At 35.9% G+C, this 27,134-nt stretch overlaps 1 protein-coding gene across 14 annotated transcripts in view; it reads left to right on the top strand.

Annotated features, from left to right (window-relative positions):
* Window positions 1-26,677, top strand: part of SNCA (synuclein alpha) — a 163,514-nt gene extending 136,837 nt beyond the window's left edge. For 5 of the 14 annotated variants that reach the window (XM_035709595.2, XM_025424800.3, XM_035709598.2 and 2 more), the window contains 2 exons: window positions 23,429-23,512; window positions 25,752-26,677. In XM_035709595.2, the coding sequence (XP_035565488.1) occupies window positions 23,429-23,512; window positions 25,752-25,784 (117 nt within the window). In that variant the 3' untranslated portion in view covers window positions 25,785-26,677. Of the gene's footprint in view, window positions 1-13,402; window positions 13,462-14,980; window positions 15,116-15,665; window positions 15,809-23,428; window positions 23,513-25,751 lie in introns of those variants that run through there. The other 9 variants (XM_049104944.1, XM_049104940.1, XM_049104942.1 and 6 more) reach the window with 7 other exon arrangements.
* Window positions 26,678-27,134: the final 457 nt, after the last annotated feature.

Raw genomic sequence — 27,134 nt, 5'->3', positions numbered from 1 at the left:
AAATATGAAAGTTTTTATTTCATTTTTTTTTAAACAGTAACCAACCAAGTATTTTTTTTAATTTTTTTAAATTTATTTATGATAGTCACAGAGAGAGAGAGAGAGAGAGAGGCAGAGACATAGGCAGAGGGAGAAGCAGGCTCCATGCACTGGGAGCCCGACGTGGGATTCGATCCTGGGTCTCCAGGATCATGCCCTGGGCCAAAGGCAGGCGCCAAACCACTGCGCCACCCAGGGATCCCTACGAAAGTTTTTAATACATTGAATTATCCCCTTTCATAACCAACAGAAAGACTGTTAGAGGTACTGAGAGTCAGGGAAGCTGCCACCAACTTGCTGGGGATGCATCAGCAGTTTGGGTGGTTCTCATGCCCTTGCCTTAGAGCAAAGGGAGCAGTTAGCCATGACTCTTTCCTCACGCTACTATTGCTTTTCATTCCTCCTTAGCTTGTTGTACTTTCCTCTCACTTTCACTTTCCTAGAATTGCACGTCCCAGTTGGTAATTGATCATATATCAGCTGATTGACATGACAGGTAAATTTATTTATTTTTCTAAAGATTTTATTTATTCATTCATGGGAGACAGACAGACAGATAGAAAGAGGCAGAGACACAGCAGAGGGAGAAGCAGGCCCCCCGCAGGGAGCCTGACATGGGACTCCATCCCTGGTCTCCAGGATCACGCCCTTGGCTGAAGGTGGCACTAAACCGCTGAGCCACCTGGGCTGCCTGAGAGGTAAATTTAAAAAGAACTTGAGCTTGTGTTTTAGGGTGGAGGAGGTCACAGCCTTTCTAAATCTATACCTTTACTTAGCAAAGGAGAGTCATTCCCCAATAATATTTTTGACAACCATTTTTCTTTCCATGGGTCATATGCAGAAGTAAGATACGAAACTTACTCTATTTCATTGTTCTTAAGACAATCTTACTTGAAAAAGGAAACTATAGGTACTCTGGAGGTAGGGTCTATAATAGAGGGAAAAAGGGATATTCTCTTACTTTATCTGTATACTCTATTGAACTTTGCACACAAGTTCTCTTCCTAAACATGCAGACATATGCCATAATCTAGGTAATTTGTCCTCATCTATTTTATTACTTAATATATTCTGGCTTGATATATTGTAATGAAAACTTGAGAACAAAATGTTTTTTCAAAGATGTTCAACATTTGTTATATTGCTATTTTTTCTCTGTGGTAAAAATGAACGGAACCTGAATTTTGTATTTTCTGATAGGGATTGTGTTTTGAAAACAAGCCCTTAATATCCGTGAATACAACATCTTGATGTTAATTAACACTCAAAGCATAACTAGGTACAGTTCTAAATTGGAGTTAGAAATTGAAATTTACTAAGAGGTATTTCTAGATAATACTCACTGTTTTTAGAGATGTTTATAAAATGGTAAATATACAAATTAAGGATAAAATGATATCTAGTGATTAAAGTATTTCTTGTGACATTCTCTTTGAAATAGCTGGCAAATATTTTAGTATGCTTAAAAATCTATTAATACATGGAGTTGACAAATATAGGTCACATAATCACATCCTGAAAAACATATCAGCGTTAGAGACTATTGAAATGAATGTGTACATTTGATTACATTCGATATGATAAATGACATATACGACTGATCAACAGATAGATACTCTTTTCTATATTCCATCCATTTCTCCCCACCCAAATCTGGATAATTTCAAAGCAAATACCTAGATATCTTATTTGATAAGTAAACATTTGATCATTTAATTTCTAAAAGTTAAAGATACTTTTTATTTTTTATTTTTTTATTTTTTTTAATTTTTATTATTTTTGTTAAAGATACTTTTTAAATGAAAAACTCCAATATAATATCATACTTTAAAAATAACTCTTTAGTTAAATGCCTACTCAGTGTTCAAACTTCTCCAAATATTTCATATTTGCTTAAATCAGGCTTCAAATAAGAAAAAATAGCATTCTTTAAAAAAAAAACAAGAAAATATCATTGTTGCAATTTTCAGATACTCTCTCATCTGCTTTAATCTATAGTTTCCTCAAAACTTTTTTGTTTTTCTTGAAATTTACTTTGTTTGAAGTAGCTATATTATTAGTCTTATATCATTCCCCAGAGCCAGAAATTTTGCCAGTTGCATCTAAATGTGAACGTGTTCTTCAGCCCCTTACATTGCTGTAAATTTTCAGATCAAGTAATAAATGTGAATCCAATTCAGATGTTTAGCAAGGATACCCTATAAGGAGCACAGAATACGTGCTTATTGATTCATGTCATGTTCACAGCCATTGCCGATCATTGCCTAGATTCCTTATGAAAAAAAATGATTCTCTATTTTTCCTTTGTTAGCTAGATTAGAGAGAAAAACTTGTACTTACTAACTCTTTGTTTAACCTAACGTAGAGTTAGTACAAGAAAGGCAATATACATACCTGATGATTTTGAAATTTCATTTCTTCTTGTCAATTCTGGCTCTAATTTTTTCCATAAAATAATCCATCTCCAACCTATTCTGCGCCTTTCTCATCCCACAGCATCCTATTCTAACCTCTGTATAGTAAACTTCAGTGAAGATTTTGGGACAACAGGCTATGTGTGAGGGGCAGGGTGGGACAGTGAAATTAATTTGCAGCACAGGACTCAACTGAAAATAGGAAACTATCAGTTTTTTTTTTTTTTGACCAAAACAGATTTTGCTTATTAACGTAGCAGGAATCATCATGGGAGTAGGCCTAACTTTTACACTGTCACTTCATCCCCACTAGTTCCTCGACTTTCACCAGTTCCCTGCCCACTATGTCCTCGAGGTGGATTTTTCTACACACAGGTGACTCATCAGAGTAGTGTGATAGAGATAATTCTCACCTGTGCTTTAACTAATATTGTTTTTCCTTCTGAGTAAGCTTCTATAAGATGCAACGGCCCCATAGAACATATAATGTTAGTGAATAAAATACTTTGATGGGTTTCAGCAATCAAATCATAAGGATTTCATTTATAAGGAATAGGTTTTTAACTAAGTCTTAAAAGATTGGACATAGGGATATGACAGAAGGTCTAATTTCTCAGTTACAGAAATCTATCGATGTTTCAATTAAAGCAGTTGAATGCCAGAACTCTTGGAGAACTTCAGAATAGTGCTTAAGAGCACAGTCAGAAGTCCCCTCTGCCAATTCAGCTCTGAGCAAATCACTAAACCTCCCTAAGAATGAGTTTTCTAGGGAAGATGTGGCTAAGGATAGTGTGCCTGCCAGTGATTCTCTGGGCTGTCCCACTGTATTTAACATAATATAGTTACTTAAGATTTTTACGTTTAATAATTTATTAAAATATGAATGTATTTGGCCACCTGGATGGCTTAGTTAGCTAAGCGTCTGTGTCTTGATCTCGCCTCAGGACATGGTCTTGGGGTCCTGAGATTGAGCCCCACGTTAGTCTCCATGCTGGGTGTGGAGACTGCTGAGATTTCTCTCTCCCTCTGCTCCTCCCACCCCTACCCCCGCTTGTGAGTGCTCTCTCTCTCTCTCTCAAAAAAAAAAAAAAAAAGAAAGTATTCAATAATCTCATTCTCCAGAAAACACTTAAAAAGTTCAGCAGTCAGACTTGTAAATACAATATATTTATGCATTTAATGAGTTAAAGTTTTCTGAAAGCATACGCCTATTCTTGCTATGTGCTGATAATTATTGAACATCTTGGGATTTATTTTTGATTGCTTATGCTTCTTATTTTCCCCCTCTTTCTTCATTTGTTAAATGACAAAGATCCAGCTACGTATGCTTTAAAGATCTAATTGCTTTTATTAAATAAAAGTGAGGCAGCATCCCATTCAGCAAGTGGAGGGAGGGTGGTCAGGTGGCAGACTGACAAATATTCTTGAATGATTAATAGAGATGACATTTCTGGGGGAGGTTGAAGTTACCATCAGAATAGGTATCAAGCCCTGCTTTGGGAGCTTACTCGAAGTGACATCATTTTGGGCCTGTGGTTTTCTTCCTAACAATCCCTTCTCTTTTGAGCAGACTCCCAGCTTAACTGACAGATGTGATCAAACTTTAAAACATTAGTATCTCTCTAAGCTAATGAAGTTCCCACGGCCTTTTCCCCTCTTCTGTGAGGTGTCCATCGTCCATGACATTTTTACTTCACCTCTGTGATATTCGTAGATCATGTTTTCCAGTTGACATTTTTTAAGTTGATAATTTTTGTTGTTGATCCTTAGGTGTTCCAGTCATAGAGAGGTCATTTGCTAGGTGGTTAGTGACTACAAACATACATTTAAAGTTTTCCAGAGAAGGGCACCTGGGTGGCTCAGTGGTTGAGCGTCTGCCTTTGGTTCTGGTTGTGATCCCGGGGTCCTGGGATTGAGTCCCACATTGGGCTCCTCGCAGGGAGCCTGCTTCTCGCTCTGCCTATGTCTCTGCCTCTCTTTCTGTGTCTCTCATGAATAAATAAATAAAATCTTTTAAAAATAAAAGTAAAAAAATAAAGTTTTCCGGAGAATATAATACATGAGGGAGATTATTATGATTAATATAAGCAGAATAATCCCCAATATTTAGAGTATACTCTGGAACCATGGTCCCCAAGACCCAAACCAATCAAAATCAAATAAGTTGAAGAAAAACACAATAAAATAAGTCACCTTTTTAAAAGCCAAGCAGCTTGTCCTTATCTGAGTGTTAGCTTCCTCAAAAGCATAAATCTAGGCATGGCAAGTGGTATTTGACAAAGCCAACACCTCCTTGCTCACCTACAAGATAACCAAGAGCTTCTTTCATTATCAAGAAGAACTTTGGCCAGAGAGTTTAAGGACCCTTGTTAGGCTACTATTACTTTAGAAGATTTTGTAATAATTTTAGGAAGTAAGGAGACATTTTTGATTATAGCCTCATTTATATTTATCCCTAACCAGGGAAATAAGGACCTACCAAAATGAGTGAATCCTGAATCACAAAAGCCTCCTGAGAGGTCCTTTTTAACTCAACAACATAAATTTAGGAGAATAAACCAATACAATGTCTTATTCTGCTTGTGAAAAATTAAGGGGGAACATTTAGGTTTTCTTCTAGCCTGAAGTCAAAGATGTTAGTCCCTGCCTTAGCAATGGGCTGGGAGATACAGATGAGAGTATCATCTTTCTAGGCCTATGCCAGAGCAAAGGAAAGGAAAAGAGGGAGAAGGGGTTTTCTCTTCAGTTAAACTATGAATTCTTAATCCAGCATCTTGGGTGGAAGCAGGATACCTCTTCTTGTGGATTTGGTTTAGAGGTCTCTAGTATCTTTTAGTTTTGCAGCAGTGTCAGTGGTCAGGGGCATGTGTTAAAGTTTCTTTCAATGGTGCTCAATTAGTGCCATTTTAGAATACCCAGTCACTACATTCCAGAGGATGATTGATAGGTTCCTCTAAAATTAGGATCTAGAAAACCTCCTTTAGCCTACTGATGACTGGCTTAAGCATAAAACCTTAGAGACTTAGAGTAGCTGATCATACTAGCATGAGACAGGTAGGGATCAGCAAAAGACTATATATACTGATAGAATTTCAAGTTGGTAAAGCTTTTGTTAAGGCTCCTAGAATTAGCCCAGTGAAATGGGTGCCTCGATCAGTGGAGATAGTGGAAAATACACTTCAAGTGGGAAGTACATTTAAGTTTTGTTGTTTTTTTTTTTAAGATTTTATTTATTTATTCATGAGAGACAGAGAGAGAGAGAGAGAGAGGCAGAGACACAGGCAGAGGGAGAAGCAGGCTCCATCCAGGGAACCCGACATGGAACTCGATCCTGGGTCTCCAGGATCACGCCCTGGGCTGCAGGTGGTGCTAAACCGCTGCGCCATCGGGGCAGCCCCATTTAAGTTTTTTGTTTTTCCTGTGAAGGCATCAGACCTGGAGCAAGGAAAGGCTTTAACCTATCCAGAAAATGCATATGCAATAAAAAGAACATACTTATAACCCATACTAACTAGTAGTTTAATGAAGTCTAGTTACAGGTGTTCCATTGAATTTACAGCCATTATTTGCTGTATCAATTTTTCTGATCAGAAGTAGACTGTTGCCATATCACAAGGACAGGAAGGTGACCAAAATCTGCCAATAAGGGGCCATTTTTTCAGAAGAAGAATGAACTTTATCTACATGTACTACAATCCTATAACTATAATAAAAGGAGGCTTGGTATTACTCATTTGACAATGTTTCCATGCGAATTACTTATCCAGTGCCCAATTTGTTTGAAAAATCTTTTTGGAATTTCCAAGTAAACAGGCATTTTTAAAAGAATTTGATTTGGAAAGTTTGTAAAAAATACCCCACCCCCACCACCACCCCAAAAAAAAAAAATTTAAACCACTTATCAAGGGATGCCTTGCTGGCTCAGTGGTTGAGCATCTGCCTTTGGCTCAGGGTATGGTCCTGGGGTCCTGGGATTGAGTCCCACATCAGGCTCTCTCTTTGTGTCTCTTACTAATAAATAAATAAAATCTTAAAAAAAAATACAGCATTTATTTAAATAGGATCAACATCATTATGAAACTGGGTATTTAAGAGGTAAAGAATCTTTTACAATAATCTTACCAAAACCAGACCAAAAGGCCAAGAAAACTGCCCTTTTAACGGAGAGAAAACAAAATTTTAACTTTGCAGCAGCTTATTTTGATATTAAAACTTATTTTAAAAATAAATTTATTTAATATTAACCAGCTTGACCACCTATTAATTTTAAAAGGTTTCTTGTTCATAAACATTTTATAATTTTTTTTCTTATGTATTATAATTTTTAAAATATATTCTGACTTTTTTTTTTTCTCTCTTTAACTTCAATTCAGGACAAAGCTACTTTTCCCCCCCTCAACAAAAAGTGCATCTTAATTTCTCATATCTCTTTTTTTTTTCTGAAAATCATATCCTACTTTTCTGGAATATAGAGAAGTTTCCCTTATTTTAGTAGTTTTAATTACATATATGAATTAGAACTTTAATCCTTATGAACCTTGACTTTTCATGAAAACTAGGAAGTAAGCAGTTGTGAATGGTCATATTAGCATTTAAAAAGTTTTCAAATTTTTGAATACATTTTAAAATTTCTAGAAGCATATCTCTTAAAATTTTCAAATGTAACATTAACATTTCCAAATATCTTTTATTTCATCTACTTGTTCTTAATAATTCTGTTTAGATTACTTACAAAAACTTTATTAAACATTACACAGGTTAGTCATTATACTAATCTATTTTGTGCTGTTGTTGATAGATCTTGTAAAAGATAATAAACTTATTTTGGCTACTCAAGTCAGGTAGAATGAAAATTTATATTAACTCTAAAGACATGTTTGTTTTAATTAAACTATCAACTTTAAACTTGGTGTATTTCAAATATTTTTTCAGCTCACATGAATTTGAAAAAACATTTGGATTAATTTCTGTCCCTGAATTATAGAATGCCAATCCTTAAAAGAGCCTAACTTCAAAAGTCCACTCTTACAAATTTTAGCAATGCCATCCAGAGGGAGAAACACATTTACAACACTTTTATAGACACACATAACTATACCCACAGATGAAGACTTTATAACTCTATTTTTAAATCACAGCCAGGAGGCTGTGTGGCTCAGTTTGGCTCAGGTCATGATCCCAAGGTCCTGGGATCTAGTCCTGCATCAGGCTCCTTGCAGGGAACCTGCTTCTCCCTCTATGTCTCTGCCTCTCTGTGTCTCTCATGAGTAAATAAATAAACTATTTAAATAATAATAATAATAATAATTAATAATAATATCACAGCCATGCAGTAGGTACAAAATTTACTGGCTATAAATGTTGGATGAGTTTGTTGCTCTGTTAGATGAATCTAAGGTTATTGGCCTAGGTGGCTAATGGTTTCTTTTAATATTTGTAGAGAAGACACTTAAAAGATTTGTATTTGTCCTTGACAAGTCAAGTTCTAAATGACTTTCCCCCTTGTTTTTTCTTGATAAAAATTACCTCCCTGGAATTTGCATTTTAAAGAGATGGACTAAATTCCTGGAAAGGACCAGTTAGACCACTGAACATTTACATTTCAATAGCACAGGGAAAAAATGCAAGTACTTTCTAGAATGACTCTCTTTCCCTCAAAGCCAGGATTTTTATGATACTTAAACACACTACACATTTTGAGATAAATAGGGGAGGTTGTGCGATTGGTCAAAAATATTGGTAGTCTTTGAATTGGTTCTATAATTGTACTTCTGGTCCTGTAAAGACTACATTTGCTTTAAAAAAAAAAAAAAAGGACAGCTGTTTTTAATTCCTCAAAGAATGGGGTTGCTGTGTAGTGATATCAAAGGACTGACACACCCATCCACTCATGAGAATGTCTTTTCTGAGTATATTTACCTTAGGTGAGAAGGCTTAAAATTTTTATATCAGGTTCTGAATACCAGCTTCCAATTTGGCCAAATTTCTGATTATAGAGTTGTTAAGTCTTTTAAAAATATCTTGTCAGGTTTTAGGTAGGACAAACAGTAAATATTTCTGGAAGTATTAAACAACTTCATGGACCTAAGAGGTATCCTCAAAAAAGGTGTAAAAGATATTATTTTTTTAAAATATCTGTAATTACTCCCAAAGATAGCCAAAAAAAGAACTGACAGCCTACATATTCCAGGCAGACAGAAAGTCAAGCCATATCCTTAAGATATAAAATGAGAAAAACAAAAAGAAAATACTTATTCCCTGGAAAGAAAGAATCAAAAACTAATATGTCTTAACTTTGAACCAGAAGGGATAACAAACATGTTTTTTTTTAGTTTTTATTTTTTTTTAATTTTTTAAAATTAAAAAAATTTTTTAATTTATTTTTTAATTTTTTAAAAAAAAATTTTTAAGTTTTTATTTAATCGCCTGGTGCTCATCTCAGCAAGTGCACCCCTTAATAACATTTTCACCCATTCCCCCCACCGCTGCCCGTCTGGTAACCATCAGTTCTCTATAGTTCCTTAAATTCCATTATGAGTAAAATCATATGGTACTTGCCTTTCTCTGACTGACTTATCTCACTTAGCATTATACTCTCTATCTCCATCTATGTCATTACAAATGGCAAGATTTCTTTTTTTATACCTGAATAATAATAATACTGATGGACACTTAGATTGTTTCACATTTTGGCTATTGTAAATAATGCTGCAATGAACATAGGGATGTACGTATCCCTTTGAACTAGTGTTTTTGTGTTCCTTGGGTAAATACTCAGTAGCATAATTGCTGGATCATAGTGATGTGGGAAACAAAGTAAAATAAATAAATAAATAAATAAATAAATAAATAAATAAATAAATAAGTAAATTTCCTTGAGGCAGACAGCCCATTGACAAGTCCTTGAAAGCTGCCTGGATGTTGACACTGCTAAGGGCAAAAGGCAACCTTAGTCCCTCAGAATCCTATGAGTCTACTTTAAACATAGAGAAATTCTTTTGGAAACTTCCTTTTCTCTATACCCCAAGATATATATTAGCAGTCATCATCCAAGCATATGGTCCATTGATATACATCTGAAGGGTCCCATGACTGGGTTTTTACTAAACAATAATAAATGACATTTTCCTAACAATAGCTAGCACCTTCACGGTTCTGGAAACCTTGTTTCCAAAATACCTTGGAAGATTGTGCTCTCTTTGGCTCCCTCCCAACCTGAAAGTTCATAAAAGCCTTCATTATGCTGAGGTAGGTTTCCTCTAAACCTACCTTGTTGAGAGTTTTTATCATGAATGGATGTTGTGCTTTGTCAAGTGCTTTTTTTACATACATCTGCTGTTTTGCCTTCCATTACTCTGTCCTGCAGATTGCGGAACTGTTCTTGTGCTTTCTCTGGTCTGTATTTATTCCATCTAGTGTATATTTAATTTCAGTTATTGGGTTCTTTCCTTCTGAATCGTTCTTTCTTCTGTTTTCTTTCTCTTTGTGAGGTCCTCCACTCTTCTCAAGGTTCAGTAAGTATCTTTATGATCAGTACTTTAAATTCTCTATCAGGCATATTACTTATCTCCATCCATTTAGCTCTCATGCTGTGATTTTTTTTTTCCTGCTCTTTCATTTCATTTGGGATATATTCCCTTGTCTCCCTATTTTGTCTAAACCTCTGTGTCTGTTGTTGTGTGTTAGGAAAGTCAGCTAGGACCCTTGCTTTTGGAAGTAGTGGCCTTATGGAGAAGAGGACCTGTGGTTTTCCGCAGTACAGTGTCCCCTGTTCATCAGAACCTGGCACTTCAAGAGTGTCTCCTGTGTGTCTTGTGTATACCCTACTATTGTGGCTGAGCTACTTTTGCCTTCAGTCCAGTTGTCTGTAATGTCTTTCTTTGCCGGTTGTGGACATTTTGGTTCCTGTCCAAATTTAGTGGGCTCATACATGGCCACTCTGGGCTTGAGTTGAATCAGATTAGACATTTACTAGAGCTGTGGTTGTACTAAACTGAGGGCACTTTCCTTGTATTGTTCCCTGAGAAGCTTTCATAGTTGGGCAAGGCCTGCAGTCAGACCACGTGTCTGCCCCCAGTGCATTGCTAGGGCCATAGCCAGAGTGGTGTGTATGTGTGGTTATCTTCCCCTCTACCTGGGGTAGGAATCACAGTGACGTGGTGCTGACCCCCATCAGGGCTGCTTGCACACTGCCAGGCTCGTGGCACTGCTCTGGATAGACTCTGGATAGACTCTGGCCAAAGGCATATTGGAGAGGCCAGGTCCATAGGAGAATATAGCAATTGGGCTCATGGTGTTAGTGAGGTGTATGCATGATTGCAGCAAGAGGAGACCTGAAGCCACTTAGAATCCTCCTGCCACAGGGCTGCAATCGGAGAGTTCACAGGAGAGTGTGGGGGTGGTGTGCACAGTGCCAGCAAGGTCTGTGCAGATCCCCTGCAGGAAGGGACCTGAAGGCACCCAGGAAACTGCTCAGGCTGGCAAGGTTGGATGAGGTGGAACTGCAGAAGCCTCCAGTGGCGGGGCACCCTGTTGGTTGGCACTTTGCTGGTTCTTGCAGCTGTCTATGTATCTAGGTTGGAGGGCAAGGTAGGGAAATGGCACCTGCCATCTCTTTTGTTACTGGATAAGTCTCCCAAAGACCCTTGCCCCTTGAGCATAAGCTCTGAGATTAATAAACAAATCTCCCTCCTGTGTACACCCCAGGTGTTTTTCAAACTGCTGTTCTCTGCTGTATCACCATGCGGCTGTTTACTGTCTTATCTCATTAAGGGAATGGACTGTCCCATCACCCTCCTGGCTCTCCTAGGGCCAAGCATGCTCATTTTTAAAGTTCCAGGTGTTAAGCCCTGCTATTTGTAAGAACCCGTGAAATTAAGTCCCTCTGGTTTTCAAAGCTAAATGTTAGGGATATTCGTGTTCCCCATGTGGGTTCCCTGTGCCTGGGGTGCCTGGTGTGAGGGTCTGTTTCTCTCCTTTCTCCATGGCAGCACGGTCCGTTCCTCCCATAGACAGTGGGTTAGTTTGCTCCTAACAAGTCTCAGCCCTTCTTACTCTCTTCAGTGTGGCCTCTTCTCTACATTTATTTGTAGAGTCTGTCCTGCCAGTCTTTGAGCCATTTTCTGAGTCAATTACACTGATGTGGGTGTTAAGTAGCTGTATCTATAGGACAGGGAGCTTAGAATCCTCCTACTTCATCTTCTTTAGAAGTCAAGCCTTAGCTCTTTTAATATTGAAAAGATTCCTAAGGGGGGGGAACCCTAAGTAATCAAAGACCTGATAAATGCAAAACATACAATCTTTATTTTTCTGAGCAGATTATATTAAAGAAAAACCTTAATTGGAAATTGTAAACAATGAGCACAAGAATAATCTAAGAAAATTCTGTCTTAACAGAAAAGAAAGCCACATTCTAATTTTAGAGTTGTGTACTTTTAATATTTAAACTCATTCTTTAATAAGTTCATATTGATTTTAGCTTGATTATACATTAAAATTTCATACATTTTGTTCCACAATCTTCTTCAACTATCTTTTTTACATTTGAATTTTGTCCTATATTTTTTGCCTTTCAATAAGCAGTCTTACTTTAAGTCAAAATCGCTTTTTTTTCCCCTTGACTAGAATGTATCTCCATTCTTCATACCTTCTTTTACCAAAAGCAAGCATCTTTCTTCTCTTGCATACAGAGTTGCTTCCCTTATTATTTCTATTAGCTTTAATTACATATATCAATTAGAATTATCAACTCTCAGGAACCTTAACTAAGAAGTAAACAATTATGAAAGCTCTTTTACACTGGCATTCTGTGAAGACAAACTTATGCTTTTTATTTCTAGAAATATACTTTTTATAATTTCTGCTTTTTTTCATAGAAAATTTCTCAATGTGGCATAAAACATGTTTACTATTAGGTACAAATATTTTGATTCCTCTATAAAAGCAAGTAAAAGGGACTAAGCTTATTTTCAGTGGTTAACATTTTATATTTGGAAATAATCTTGATACTTAATGAATTTACCTTAACTCATCTCTTAGTAAAACTTTAAAGTATCAGGTTACCAAAATTATTTGAGGAAATTCACTTAAGACATTTTAATTTTATTTATACTTATTAATTTCCTTATTCTTGATTATGTTTAGACCTGAAACATTAGACAAAATCAGCCATTATTCTAAGGTTTTCTGGGTTTTTTCCTGAAAAATTTTGCAGTAGACACACATGAACTTATTTGACTAGTAAGCCTGCACAGAATAAAAGGTTATATGTTTGCCTTGTAGTCAGTGTTGGTAAGTCTAAGATATATTTATTATAATCAACCAGCAACCTGAAATTACCCTTAATACTGAATATTTCCCAGTCCTGTGAATCCAAAAAGCATTTGTTTTACTCTCTGAGATTTTTTTTCTAAAAAATTCTTAAGTTATAAGTGCTTATTTTTATGCCAATTAAACAGAGCTATATACAAATTTTAGTAATGCCATCCAGAGGTAGAAAATGCCACACTCTATAGTAGACACACATAAACATATAATCAGAGATCTTGTTTAAAAGTGTTTAACCATGAGACAGATATGATAATGCAAAACTTATATGGGGGCCCTCATTCTAAGGTAGATACAGGGGGGTCTATAAGGTTATTAACTTGGTGGATTTCTTTCTTTCCTTTTTTTTTTTAAGATTTTATTCATTTATTCATGAGAGACACACAGAGAGAGAGAGAGAGAGAGAGAGAGAGAGGCAGAGACACAGGCAGAGGGAGAAGCAGGCTCCATGCAGGGAGCCCGATGTGGGACTCGATCCCGGGACTCCAGGATCACGCCCTGGGCTGAAGGCAGGCACTAAACTGCTGAGCCATCCAGGCATCCCAACAATTACATGAATCTTATAGTCTTTTGTACTAGTTACCTTTTGTATCTTTTTAATTTTTTTATCATTTTTTTTGTAGTAAATTTTTCAATGAAGCTATTTTTGGAATTTTGAAGGCTTTACCTTCAAGGACACTTCGTAAGTGATCTTACCTAATTGGAACATTCCTCATAACAGCCATTGTAATTCTAGATTGTTTTTAGTAAAATTTTGCCACTTCTGTAGATATTCACAGATTCTGAGACCATAGTTTTTAGAAATGTTTAGAGTTTAAAGATCCCATTAGCCAAGTCTTTGCATTTCTCAGGGCCAAACTCATATCTAAAAGGGATATGCAGTTGGGGTGGGAATTATGCATGTTTTACAGTGTACCATGTTGCACGGAAGCTGTCTTGAAGTTGGGTGACCTAGGGTCTACCTAACCCATTGTGTAACCAACTTATCCTTTTTTTTTTTTTTAAACCAACTTATCCTAATGTGAGAGGCTTAGATTTCTTAAATGCTCAATCTATGTCCACAAATTTTTGCTGCTCTTTGGCATCCAAGATTCCCTTTAGCAATTAGCCTTTACCTCAGGTGTCCATTAACAGAAACCAATATTTACCAAGTAAATAGAACCATGGACACCAGCAGTAAGCAAAGAACTAGATGCTAGGAAAAGGATTAAACCAGCAGACCACAAAGAATGGGGACTCTGGACTGATTCTAAACAAATTAAGGACTTCTGGTGGCAGCTGCAGTTCTCCATATGGAATCTGAGGATAGCACCAAGAGCTGGATTTAAGAAGTTGCTGTGGACTTGCCAGTGAAAGTTTCTATATGCACCACCAGCAATTCCTAATGTGAACTAAACCAGCAGATTCCATTAATGGAGACTGTGGACTGAAACTGGGGAAGGGATTCCAAACTGAAATTGCAGATGGAAACAAGGGCTGAGGATGGGCATTCTGTTAGAGAGTTTCCTGTCAGCCTACACTGGCCTATTAACTCTACAGTGTAAAGCCATTTAGATTGGAACCTTGATGCAAAAAGAACAGAGTTCAAATTGAAAGGAACTCACCAATGGTCCTCAGAAATAGTAAAAAAAGACAAGAAACTCAAAAGGATTGGTGAGGCATTGTGCCTCTGTTTCTTGTCCCTGAATGCTGTCAGAAGTTCATTTCAGTTGTCAATACTGCCACCAAATCTGTTAAAAAAAAAAAAAAAAAAAATCAACTGGGCAAATTTGATGATGCAATTGGCTTTACTCAGTGATTTATGAGTCAAGCAAATAGAAAAGAGTTCCATCAAGCTTCAGAAAAGGAAAAAAATTTAAAGACAGAGAAGGAATGGGGGAAAGGAAATTATTAACAGTGAATGAATTATTTTAGGCAAGATCACACTCCTAAGGGGAACAGAAATGGTCTAAGAGCAGATTGCCTCCTAGTGTTGGCCAGGAAATTAGTTTGGCAGGTTAAAGTTTATATTCTTGGGGATGTTAAAACTATAATTAGGTTAGGTATTAAGACTTGGGTCCTTAACATAAGTGATTCTATTTTAGGCCTGTGGTTTTCTTTTTAACAACAGGTTTACTTTATTTTCCTCATACTTGACTATCACTAAAAGTTACCTAAATACTAATAGATTAATGATGTCACTTGCTCCTCCTAATTAAAAGATGAATTGCTGCCCCATGTTTTCACTGAGGCTATTTGGTGCTTAGAAAAACCTTAAGAAAATTGCCCAACATCACAACTAGAACCTGGGAGACCAGGAAGATCTTGAATTCAGCTGGTCCCATGGACACACCAAGGTAACAGCTACATCTGTTATCCCAAAGACTGGAAGAACAGACTTTCCACAGCTAATCATGAAGAAGGGGTCACATGGAACAGTATTGGAGGGGCAGATACATAATTGGGAACCAAACCCCCAGTGAGACTAATCACAAATTGGGGGGGCATCACAAACAAAAGAAACAAGATAAAACCCCACCCAAGCCTGGGGAACCAGCACTAGGAAGATGAGTTCCTATAACATTTGGCCTTGAAAAACAGTGGGGCTTAACTTGGTGAGCTTTTGCTATCGGTGGAGCTTAACTCCAAGTACTTTTAAAATCAGCAGGCTTAGTTCTGGGAGAGCTAGAGGGTGATAAGAAACTGAGTCTCTGCCCTTAAAGAACCAGCATAGTAAATAACCCAGGGAGAAAAGGCATAGATGTAGCTGTTTAAGAAAATCTGTGATATATATGAAGGAGAGTTACTTACTAGTCCCAGAATCTGTGTTGAAGGGACAGGGATCTTCAGGAGACTTATCCAAGAATAAAAGTGCCAGTGGGTACCATTTATCTTCCCATCTCCCAGACTAGATGGAAGAGGACACTTGCAAGAATCAGTGTGAACAGTGTCTGACTCCCTTGCTAGCACCATATGCGTGATGCCCACATTCCCCTGCAGACCTAACCTGTTTAACTCACCTGTGTCAGCAAGACATCCTTCCAAAGAAGCTCCTGCATCGACACACACTGTAAGTAGCTCCAGCAAAGGCTGTTGCCATTCCAAAGTGATTCTTTCCCTGGCAGGAGGGGAAGAAAACTACATACAACAGCACACCCACAGTTCCAGCAGCTGAGCCTTTTAGATGATGTGCAGGAATAGCATTTTGCCTTTTGGTGCACCTGCATTCCTGGCAGACAGACTAGGTATAGAAATCTGGTCTGACTGCTAACCTTGCCCATCATTGGAAGCCTCTCAGGGGCCCAATCAGGAGAGCATTTTGCTGTTTGGTATATTTATACCTGTGGCAGACAGAGTGAGTGCAGACAGCTAGCCCAACTGCTGATATGCCCCACCTAAAAGCCGGGGCATCCTCAGACAGACCCCTCAACAGCACAGGGACCAAGTCTTGAATGGTACATCCACAGGAGGCAAAGTGGGTCATTGCAGCTGACAGGACTGAAGACAAATAGCTTCAGTCTGTAGCTCAACCCCAACAGTAGGGTACACACATCCCACAGAAGAGACACCTTTGAAATGCCTGGTTCTGGTGGGCAGGGGACATTGTGCCACAGGACTTCTTCATAAGGCCACTATTTTTCAAGACTGAGAGACATAGCTGCCATCCTAATACACTGAAACAAACACAGAATGAGACAAAATGAGGAAACAGAGGAATATATCCCAAATGAAATAATGGACAAATACACAGTAAAAAAAGCTAAATGAAGTAGAGATAAACAATATGCCTAATAAAGAACTCAAAGTAATAGTCATAAAGATACCCATTGCACTTTGAAAAATAGTGGATAATCTCAGTGAGACTTTTAGCAAAAAGAAAATATAAAAAAAGAACCAGTCAGAGATGGAGAACTCAGTAACTGAAATTAAAACAAAACAAAACAAAACATACATATAGTAGAGGGAATCAAGAGCAAATTAGAAGATGCAGAAGAATGAGTCAATGATCTGGAAAATAGGCTAAGGGAAAGAAACCAAGCTAAACAACAAAAAGAAAAATTAAAAATAAGAATAGATTTTGGGGCACCTGGTAGCTCTGTCAGTTAAGTGGCCAACTCTTGATTTTGGCTCAAGTCATGCTCTCAGGGTTGTGAGATCAAGCCTGTACTGTAAGGCTCTGCACTGGGTATGGAGCTTGCTTAAGATTCTCTCCCTCTACTCCCCCCATCTCAAAAAAAAAAAAAAAAGAAAGAAAGAAAGAAAAAAGAATAGGTTGAGGAAATGTAGTAATTTCAAGTGATTTCAGGTTGTGAGATCAAGCCTATACTGTAAGGCTCTGCACTGGGTACGGAGCTTGCTTAAGATTTTCTCCCTCTACTCCCCCCATCTCAAAAAAAAAAAAAAAAGAAAAAAGAATATGTTGAGGAAATGTAGCGATTTCAAGTATAATAACATTTGCATTATAGAAATAGCAGAAGGAGAGTAGAGAAGGAGGCAAAACATTTTTTGAAGAAATAATAGCTGAAAACTCTCCTAATCTGGGGACAGAGACAGACATTCAGATCTAGGGAATACAGAGAACAACTAACAAGACTAACCAAGGAGATCTACACCAAGACAACATATTAAAATGGCAAGAAAATGTTATAAACAGAGAATTTTAAAATCAGCAAGAGAAGAGAAAATGGTTACATACAAGGGGAAAAGTAAACATGGGGCACCTGTTTGGCACAGTTGGTTAAGTGTAGACTCTTGGTTTTGACTCAGGTAGTAACTCAGGATTGTGAGATTGAGCCCTGCATCTGGCTCTGTGTTTATGTGGAGTCTGCTTGTCCCCCTCCTTCTGCTTCTCTCCCTACTTTCCCCCCTCAAATAAATAAATAAAACCTTAAAAAAAAAAAAAAAAAGAGCAGGGAACCACTAAAGCTATCAGCTGATTTTTCAGCAGAAACTTTGCAAGCCAGAAAAGAGTGGCATGATATATTATAAGCGCTGAAAGAAAGAAACCTACAACCAAGGATATATACTCTATCCAGCAAAGTCATCATTCAGAACAGAAGGAGGGATAAGGAGTTTCCTGGACAAAAAAAGTTAAAGGAGTTAATCACTACTAAACCAGCCTTCTAAGAAACACTAAATGGAATTCTTTGAATGGAAAGAAAAAGCCATAACTAAAGTAAGAAAAGTATGAAAGAAAAACATTAAAAAAAAAAAAAAAAACATTGACAGGCAAATGCTAACATGTAAGGGCACATGGGTGGCTCATTTGGTTAGGCATCTGCCTTCAGCTCAGGTCATGATCTCAGGGTCCTGGCTCAGCGGGAGGCTGCTTCTCCATCTCTTTCTGCCCCATGCTCTCTCTCACTCATTCTCTCTCTCTCTCTCTCTTTCTCTCTCAAATAAATAAATAAAAGTTTTTAAATAAAAAGCAAACATAATAAAGATAGTAGATTAATTATTTGTAAAACCTGAATGGAGATTAAAATGCAAAAACAGTTAAGCCAATTATATCTACAAAAGTCAGTCAAGGGATTTATAAGTAAAAGGATATAAAATATGACACCATATACATAGAAAGGGGGAGGTGTTGTAAACATTTAGTGCTTTTAGAATGTGTTCAAACTTAACTGACCATCAACTTAATATAAACTGCTATACACATAAGATGTTATATATGAACCTAATGGTAATCACAAATCTTCAACTTATAATAAGCATGCACACAAGAAGAAAGGAATCCAGGCATAACACTAAAGAAAGCCAATCAAACCAAAAGGGAAGAGAGGAAGGGAAGAAGAAAGAAACAGAGAAGAATGACAAAAAAAAAAACAAAAAAACAAAAAACAAACAAACAAACAAACAAAAAAACATAAAACAAGTTACAAAATGGCAGGAAGTACATACCTCTCAATACTTACTTTAAATGTAAATGGTCTAAATGCTCCAATGAAAAGACACAGGGTGATTGAACAGATAGAAAATAAGACCCATCTATATGCTATCTACAAGATACTTACTTCAGACCTAAAGATACATGCAGATTGAAGAAACAGAAAGACATTTACCATGGAAATGGAAACTAAAAATCTGGGGTATTAATATTTATCAGACAAAATAGACTTTATTTTTTTAAAGATTTTATTTATTTATTCATGAAAGACTCAGAGAGAGAGAGAGAGAGAGAGGCACAGGCAGAGGGAGAAGCAGGCTCCTCACGGGGAGCCCCAGGTGGGACTCAATCCTGGGTTACTTACAGTAATACAGTAAGAGTAGGGGACTTTTAACGCTTCATTACACAATGGATAGATCATCCAGACAGAAAGTCAACAAGGAAACAGTGGTTTTGAACAACAGATTAGGCAAGATGGATCTAATGTATATATACATACATATATGTATATATAAATGTGTATAGGGGCACCCAGGTGGCTTGGTCAGTTAAGCATCTGCCTTTAGCTCAGGTCATGGGCCTGAGGTCCTGGGATCGAGCCCCAAGACAGGCTCTCTGCTCAGTAGGAAGTTTGCTTCTCTCTCTCCTTCTCCCTCTATGTGTTCTCTCTCTCAAATAAATAAATAAAAATCTTAAAAAAAAATCCATCTAAAAATAGAAGGAGGAGGAGGAAGGGGAGGCAGAGTGGGGAACAAGGGAGAAGGAACACTTCCAAATTCATTCTATGAGGCCAGCATTACTCTGATACCAAAACCAGACAAAGACACTGCAAAAAAGAAAACTACAGGCCAATATATCTGATGAACATAGATGTAAAATCCTCAATACAATATTAGCAAATGGAATTTGACAATACATTAGAAAAATCATTCAACACAATGAATTGGGATTTCTTGAGGTATGCAGGTGTGGTTCAGTATTTGCTTATCAATCAATATAATACATCATATTAACTAGAGAAAGGATAAGAACCATATGATCCTTTCAATCGATGTCAAAAAACATTGACAAAATACAACATCCATTCATGATAAAAAAAAAACTCTCAACAAAATTATGTTTTTAGCGAACATACTTCAACATAATAAAGGCTATATATGGAAAATACCTCAGCTAACATTATACTCAATGGTGAAAAACTGACAGCTTTTCCCCTAAGATCAAGAACAGGACAAGAATGCCCACTCACTACTTCTATTCAGCATGGTACTGGAAGTTCTAGCTGCAGCAATCAGACAAGAAAAATAAAAAGCATACAAATTGATAAGGAAGAATAAAACTTTCACTATTTGCAGATGACATGATACTACATATAGAAAACCCTGAAGACTCCAGCAAAAAAACTACTAGAACTGATAAATGAATTCCATAAGGTTGCAGGATACAAAATTATGTACAGAAATCTGTTGCATTTCTTTTTTTTTTTTTTAAGATTTTATTTATTTATTCATGAGAGACACAGAGAGAGAGAGAGAGAAGGCAGAGACACAGGCAGAGGGAGAAGCAGGCCCCATGCAGGGAGCCTGATGTGGGACTCAATCCCCGAACTCCAGGATCACACCCTGGGCGGAAGGAGGCGCTAAACTGCTGAGCCACCTGGGCTGCCCATCTGTTGCATTTCTATACACAGATAACAAAGTAGCAGAAAGAGAAATTAAGAAAACAGTCCCATTTACAGTTGCACTAAGAAAAATTAGATACCTAGGAATAAACTTAATTAAGGAGATGAAAGACCTGAACTCTGAAAACTGTAAAACTTTGATGAAAGATATTCATGATGACATAAATACATGGAAAAATATTCATTCTCATAGAAGAATTAGTATTGTTAAAATGTGCAGGCAGCCTAAAGCACTATACAGATTCAGTGCAATCCTTATCAAAATGCCAATGGCATTTTTCACAGAAATAAACAGTTTTTAAATTGGTATGGAATCACAAGATATCCCAAACATGAAAACAATCTTGAGGAAGAATAAAGCTGGAGGTATCAATCCCAGATTTCAAGATATATTACAAAGCTATAGTAATCAAAACAGTATGGTACTGACACAAAAACAGTCACATGGATAAATCAAAGAGAATAGAGAACCCAGAAATAAGCCCATGCTTATATGGTCAATCAATCTCCAACAAAGGATGCAAGAATTTACAATGGGGAAAAGACAGTATCTTCAATAAATGGTGTTGGGAAAACTGGATAGTTACATGCAAAAGAATGAAACTAGACCACTTTCATATATCATGCACAAAAATAAACTCACAATGAATTAAAAACCTAAATGTGAGACCTGAAACCATAAAACTTCTAAAAGAAAACATAGGCAGTAATTTCCTTGGCATCAGCTGTAGAAACATTTAGATATGTCCCCTTAGGCAACAGACACAAAAACAAAACAAAACAAAAAACTATTGAGACTATACCAAAATAAACTTTTTGCACCATCAACAAAACAAAAAGGCAAGCTACTGAATGAGGAAGATATTTGCAAATGATATATACAATAGGAGTTAATATCCAAAATATATAAAGAACTTATACAATATATTTTTTAAAAAAGGTGCAATTTTAAAAATCAGAGTACCTGAGTAGGCATCTTCCAAAGAAGACACACAGATGGCTAACAGACACATGAAAAGATGCTCAACATCACTGAGCATCAGGGAAATGCAAATCCAAACCATAATGAGGTATTTATTACCTGTGTATACACACACACATACACACACACACACACAGAGGAGTATTACCCATAAAAAGAATAAAATGTTGCCATTTGCAGCAATACTGCTAAGACCTAGAGAATATAATGCTAAGTTAAATAAGTCAGACCAGGGAATGACAAATACCATATGATTTCACTCATATGTGGAATCTAAGAAATAAAAGAAGTGAACAAAGGACAGACTCTGAAATTCAGAGAACAGGTGGTTGCCAGAGGAAAAGTAGGTAGGGGAATGAACTCAAGTGGATTAAAACTAAAAACTTCCAGTTATAAAATAAGTAAGTCACAGAGATGAAATGTACAGTATAGGGCATATAGTCAATAAGATAATAACATTGTTTGGTGACAGATGGTGATTACATTCATTGTGGTAAGCACTGAGTAATGTATAGAATTGTTGAATCATTATGTTGCACACCTGAAACTAATATGACATTATATGTTAATTGTACTTCAATTTTAAAAATCTAGAATCTAGAGAAGTTAAGATTTGAACTCAAGTCTTGTTATACTACAGACCTCATGTCTAACCACTATACAGGAGAGCCTATATTTTTGTCTTGTGGTAAGAGGTAAAGCACTATGGAAACAGTATTTTTATTCCACATTTAGAAGTAAGTTATTTTGGGAAGTTTTTATATTTGATTTCATTTATATATAACCTGGACGTTGTTTGTAAGGAGGGAATTGGGCAGGAGAAGATGATCTATAAACTTCTTGGTCCAGCTAATTTAAGAATGAACATTAATTTGACTTTTCACGTGGGAAGCCATTTCTTTGTCTCTCTGCCTACCTGTCAGTCACTTTCATGATGAAGATAGGAGATCTTACACAAGGCATATTTTTAAACATAAGCTATATTGGCTGAGAGACTATTTGATCTTTTTGAGTAACTCCATTTTAGGCTCACATTGCCTCTCTGCTTTTTCAATTTTCAGTGAACTTTAATGGAATAAATACAAAGCAACAAAGGGTATTTAAATTTTTTTTTTTTTTTTATGATAGTTACAGAGAGAGAAAGAGAGAGAGGCAGAGACACAGGCAGAGGGAGAAGCAGGCTCCATGCACCGGAAGCCCGATGTGGGATTCGATCCCGGGTCTCCAGGATCGCGCCCTGGGCCAAAGGCAGGCGCCAAACCGCTGCGCCACCCAGGGATCCCAACAAAGGGTATTTAATGAAAGATATTAGTAAAGACATGAATTCAAGTTGACTTTTATGGTATCTTATTTCTAAGGGGGGAGATCTAAAAAATTTGTGGATCATGTATTTGATTTTTCTTCCTCTCTGTCTTCCTTTCTCTCTCTCTCCTATTGAAACTATATATACATATAGTTTAAATTTTGAAATTTTAAAAAATAATTTCTTTGCCATCATTTAAAAATAAATTATAAAATACATATGCTTTTACATTATAAATGGTATATAAGCTAACTTACAAAAAAGTGAAAACATAACTACCCAATAAAAAGTGCTTTAATTTTTTTGGATTTTCTTCAATCTTTTTAGCTTTGTATCTGAATAATACATTGGTTATGTCCATAATATATACAACTTTGTCTTCTAAAAGGTCCTCATTTTATTATATAATTTTCATGCCATAGTTAATACATATCTTCATAATAATCTATTGAGTAGATGAATTATAATTTTCTAAACTTTTTATCTTCTGTTGAACATTTAGGTTAACATTTTATGTGTGTGTGTGTGAAAAATGCTGTCATTGATCCTGTGAAAACATCTTTGGACTACTTGCTGAGTAGTGAATTACTTGGGTAAAAATTTTGTACATTTTTAGGGTTAACAACACATACTACTATAATATTTCTGCAAAGGTATTGTATAGTTTAGAATGCCAGCAGTAATATTAAGGAGTAGCATTTTTACAAAATTATTACCAGTATTATATGTATATAAGATGTTTTTCAAAGTGTGCTTAATTTTCTAAAAGTAAAAATTAGTACCTCATCATATTCCTTTTGTGCTTCCCATTTAGAGTGAAGAAGGAGGCCCACAGGAAGGAATTCTGGAAGATATGCCTGTTGATCCTGACAATGAGGCATATGAAATGCCTTCTGAGGTAAAATTTTGTATCCTACAACTCTGAAAATAAACTTCAGGAATTCAAGTTGGGTCTTTCTATTAAGCAGTACCAAAAATCTATCACCATCAGATTTTCCTTCCATTTGTCCTTAGTGAAAGTGATTTATTCTCTTGAGGGACAAATTGGCCAAATCCAAAATATGTATTGTGCAGACAACTTGAAAGCTAAAAGTGGTTTTTACATTTGTAAAGAGTTGTTTAAACAGAGATACTATGTTGTTCACACAACCTAATAGATGTACTTGCTTACCCTTTACAGAAAGCATTTGCTGATGCCTGAATTAGAAAATTATTCTATTAAAAACCTTACTTTCTAAAATAAATCTCAAAATGGAAGGTTGGGGAAATCAATTGAATGCCTAAGGAAAATTATTATTTGCTACACATTTCCAGCAAACTATTTTCATAGTAAAATAAGTTACCCACAAAACTTAGAGAATAGAAATATGATAAATGCATGGTTTGCAGCAACTGATGTACTTCAATCTAGAATTTTGATGGTTAATTTGGATTTGAAAATAAGTTTAATAGAAAATGTATCATAAGGAAAATTTAAAAATACTTTTAGATGAATGAAGCTGACTCAAGAAGAAATAGAAAATCTGAAAAGATCTATAACAAAGTAAAAAGATTGGATTATTGTTTAAAAAAAATATACCCACAAAGAAAATCCCAGGACCAGACAGATTCACTGATGAATTCTACCAAACATTTAAGGGATAATAACTATTAATTACAATTAATACCAATTAATTTCTCTTCTCCCCTAAAAGGGGAAAGATTACTCTCCAATTAATTGCATGAGGACCGCATTTCCCTAATACCAGCACAAGACATCACAAGCAAAGAAGATATATTATTCATTGAAAATTCAGTTAAAATGTTTTGTAGTTAGATTATATATTATTCTTCATGGCATCAGTAAAAGGCATATTGATAATCTCATTTACACAAATGAAATTAAATTGTTTCTTTACTTAATTAGATTTTACCAAAATTTTTGCATCTTTTTATGCATAGCACAATACTAAATACTGTAGAAAATACAAGATTAGTTGATAGTACCAGGACATAAGGCATTTACATTCTAATAGGCTTGATGAAAACAAATACAAATTTAATTGTTTATTCATGATGATTCCTTTAAATATTGTTGACTATCTTCTATGTATTAAGCATCACAGAGGCAAAAATATTCAAGATACATAAAAAAGTATAATAATTTACAGGATCTGGTTAGAGTGATCGGGACTTTTATAGAAGAGTTGGTGTTGATCTGTGTGGGAGGGGAGGGGAGATGTGGTAGGCCAAAATGAAAGGAAGACATTCTAGCACTAGGTAATATCAGAAGCAAGGCACGCATGTCTGAACATGCATAAGGATATGTCTGAGGAACAGTGAGTAAATAGGATTTGAGGTTAGGGAACAGAGAGAATAGTGACAGATTAAGGCTGCAGAGAGGGTCAAAGGCAAGTTGTAGAATACTAGAAGAACTTTCCCATTTAAGTTTGTACTATATTCAGAAAGCAACTTGAATTGAGGAAGGTACATTTGTTCATTTTAAAGCAGGATCCTAAAAAATAAATAAGTAAATAAATAAATAAAGCAGGATTCTAATTAAGAGCTGTTCTTTAGGAGGACTAATCTGAGCACTTTAGGTAACACCATTAATATCTTTATTGTGGATGTTATCCATGTATTGTATGGGGAGAGGGGGTTTAGAATGGAAGTAATAATTGAAGCCATGGATGAAGAGATTTTCATTGAGAGAGCAAAAGGAGAGAAAACATCACTTGCCTTTAATATCTTTCTCCTTTTAAGAATTAGGGCATCTTAGCCCTGGAAGAGGCTTTTTAGGCTACTTAATTTTTTTTTTTTTTAGGCTACTTTATTTGACTCTCACAAAGTACAGTTGAGGAAACTGGGAGCAAGATAGAGCAACTAACTTGTCCTACAGGACTAGAATATGTGATTGTTAAATGGCATGTGAAAGTAAAATTCAGATATCCGAACTCTGAGCAGGATAATTCACTTTTATATTTGACAGGAAGACAAAACACAGAATTATATTGTATATAACTGAATAGTTACAAAACTATTATGACTATAACCTTCATTCAAGGTGGTGAGCCATGTCCTATCTCATTCACCCTAAATCCTTCATTACTGATGACTAAAACTAATAATAGTTTTCTTTCTGATTTTCTTTATATTAGGAAGGGTATCAAGACTATGAACCCGAAGCCTAAGAAATACTTTTGCTCCCAGTTTCTTGAGACCTACTGACAGATGTTCCATCCTCTACAAGTACTCAGTTCCAAAATGCCCAGTCATAACATTTTCTCAAAATTTTTACAGTGTATTTTAAACTCTTCCATCAGCAGTGATTGAAGTTATCTGTACCAGCCCCTACTCAGCATTTCAGTGCTTCCCTCTCACTGAAGTGATTATATGGTAGCAGGGTCCTCCCTTGTGTGCTGTGTGGATATTGTGGCTTCAAATCTAAAATGTTAAATTAAAGCACCTAAGTGACTACCACTTATTTCTAAATCTTCACTATTTTTTTGTTGCTGTTATTGAGAAGTTGTGATTTACTATCATATATTATAAGATTTCTAGGTGTCTTTTAATGATTATTTCTGTTTAAAAAATAATGATGTGTTGTGAAATTTGTTAATATATACAATACATAGAAACATGTTAGCATGAAACTATGCACCTATAAATATTAACTATGAAATTTTACTGTTTTGTGATGTGTTTTATTAATTTGTGTTTATATATAAATGCTGAAAATTAAAATGTTATCTCATTACAAAAATCTTATTTTTAATCCCATCTCACTTTAATAATAAAATCATGCTTATAACAATATGAACTGAGAACTGACACAATTCACTTAAAGCTCTTGACAGCCATTTGAAGGAGAAGGAATTTTAGAAGAATTAAGCAGACAAGATGGAACATTAATCCTTTACTCTGGAAATTCACTGAAGCAACACTACCCAAAGTATCCTGACATGCAGTGGTGTCTTAAGAGGTTATATGGGAAAAAAAAAATGGGTTCCATGGAATAGTGAGTTTAAGAAATTATTTTGACTATGTCTGCTTCAAATATTAATAAAACATATTAGCACATTAAGGCTTTGAGAGAATCTGACTAACTTTGTTTAACCCAGCATTTTATTTTTATTATTTTTTAAATCAACCCCCCCCCAATCCACCACCTTGGGAAATGCCTTTAAACATTTCTAGGGACTACCAAACCATTACCTTAAGAAATTTCAATTTAAATGGATAAATTCTTAGAAATTTTGAAAAAAAAAAAAAAACAATTACTAGCAATGAAATCAAATTAGTAGTCAAAAAACTCCATCAAACAAGAGTCCAGGACCAGATAACTTGACAGGGGAATTCTACCTAATATTTAAAGAAAAGCTAATAACTGTTCTTCTCAAACTATTCCAAAAAATAGAAGAGGAAGGAAAGCTTTTAAGTTCATTCTGTGAGTCCAGCATTATCCTGATACCAAATCCAAACAAACACACTGCAAAAAAAGAAAACTATGGGCCAATATCTCTGATGAACATAGATGTAAA

This window comes from Canis lupus, chromosome 32 (genome assembly GCF_003254725.2).
Source record: "Canis lupus dingo isolate Sandy chromosome 32, ASM325472v2, whole genome shotgun sequence".
Classification (NCBI taxonomy): domain Eukaryota; kingdom Metazoa; phylum Chordata; class Mammalia; order Carnivora; family Canidae; genus Canis; species Canis lupus.
This window is presented reverse-complemented; position numbering and strand designations above follow the sequence as displayed.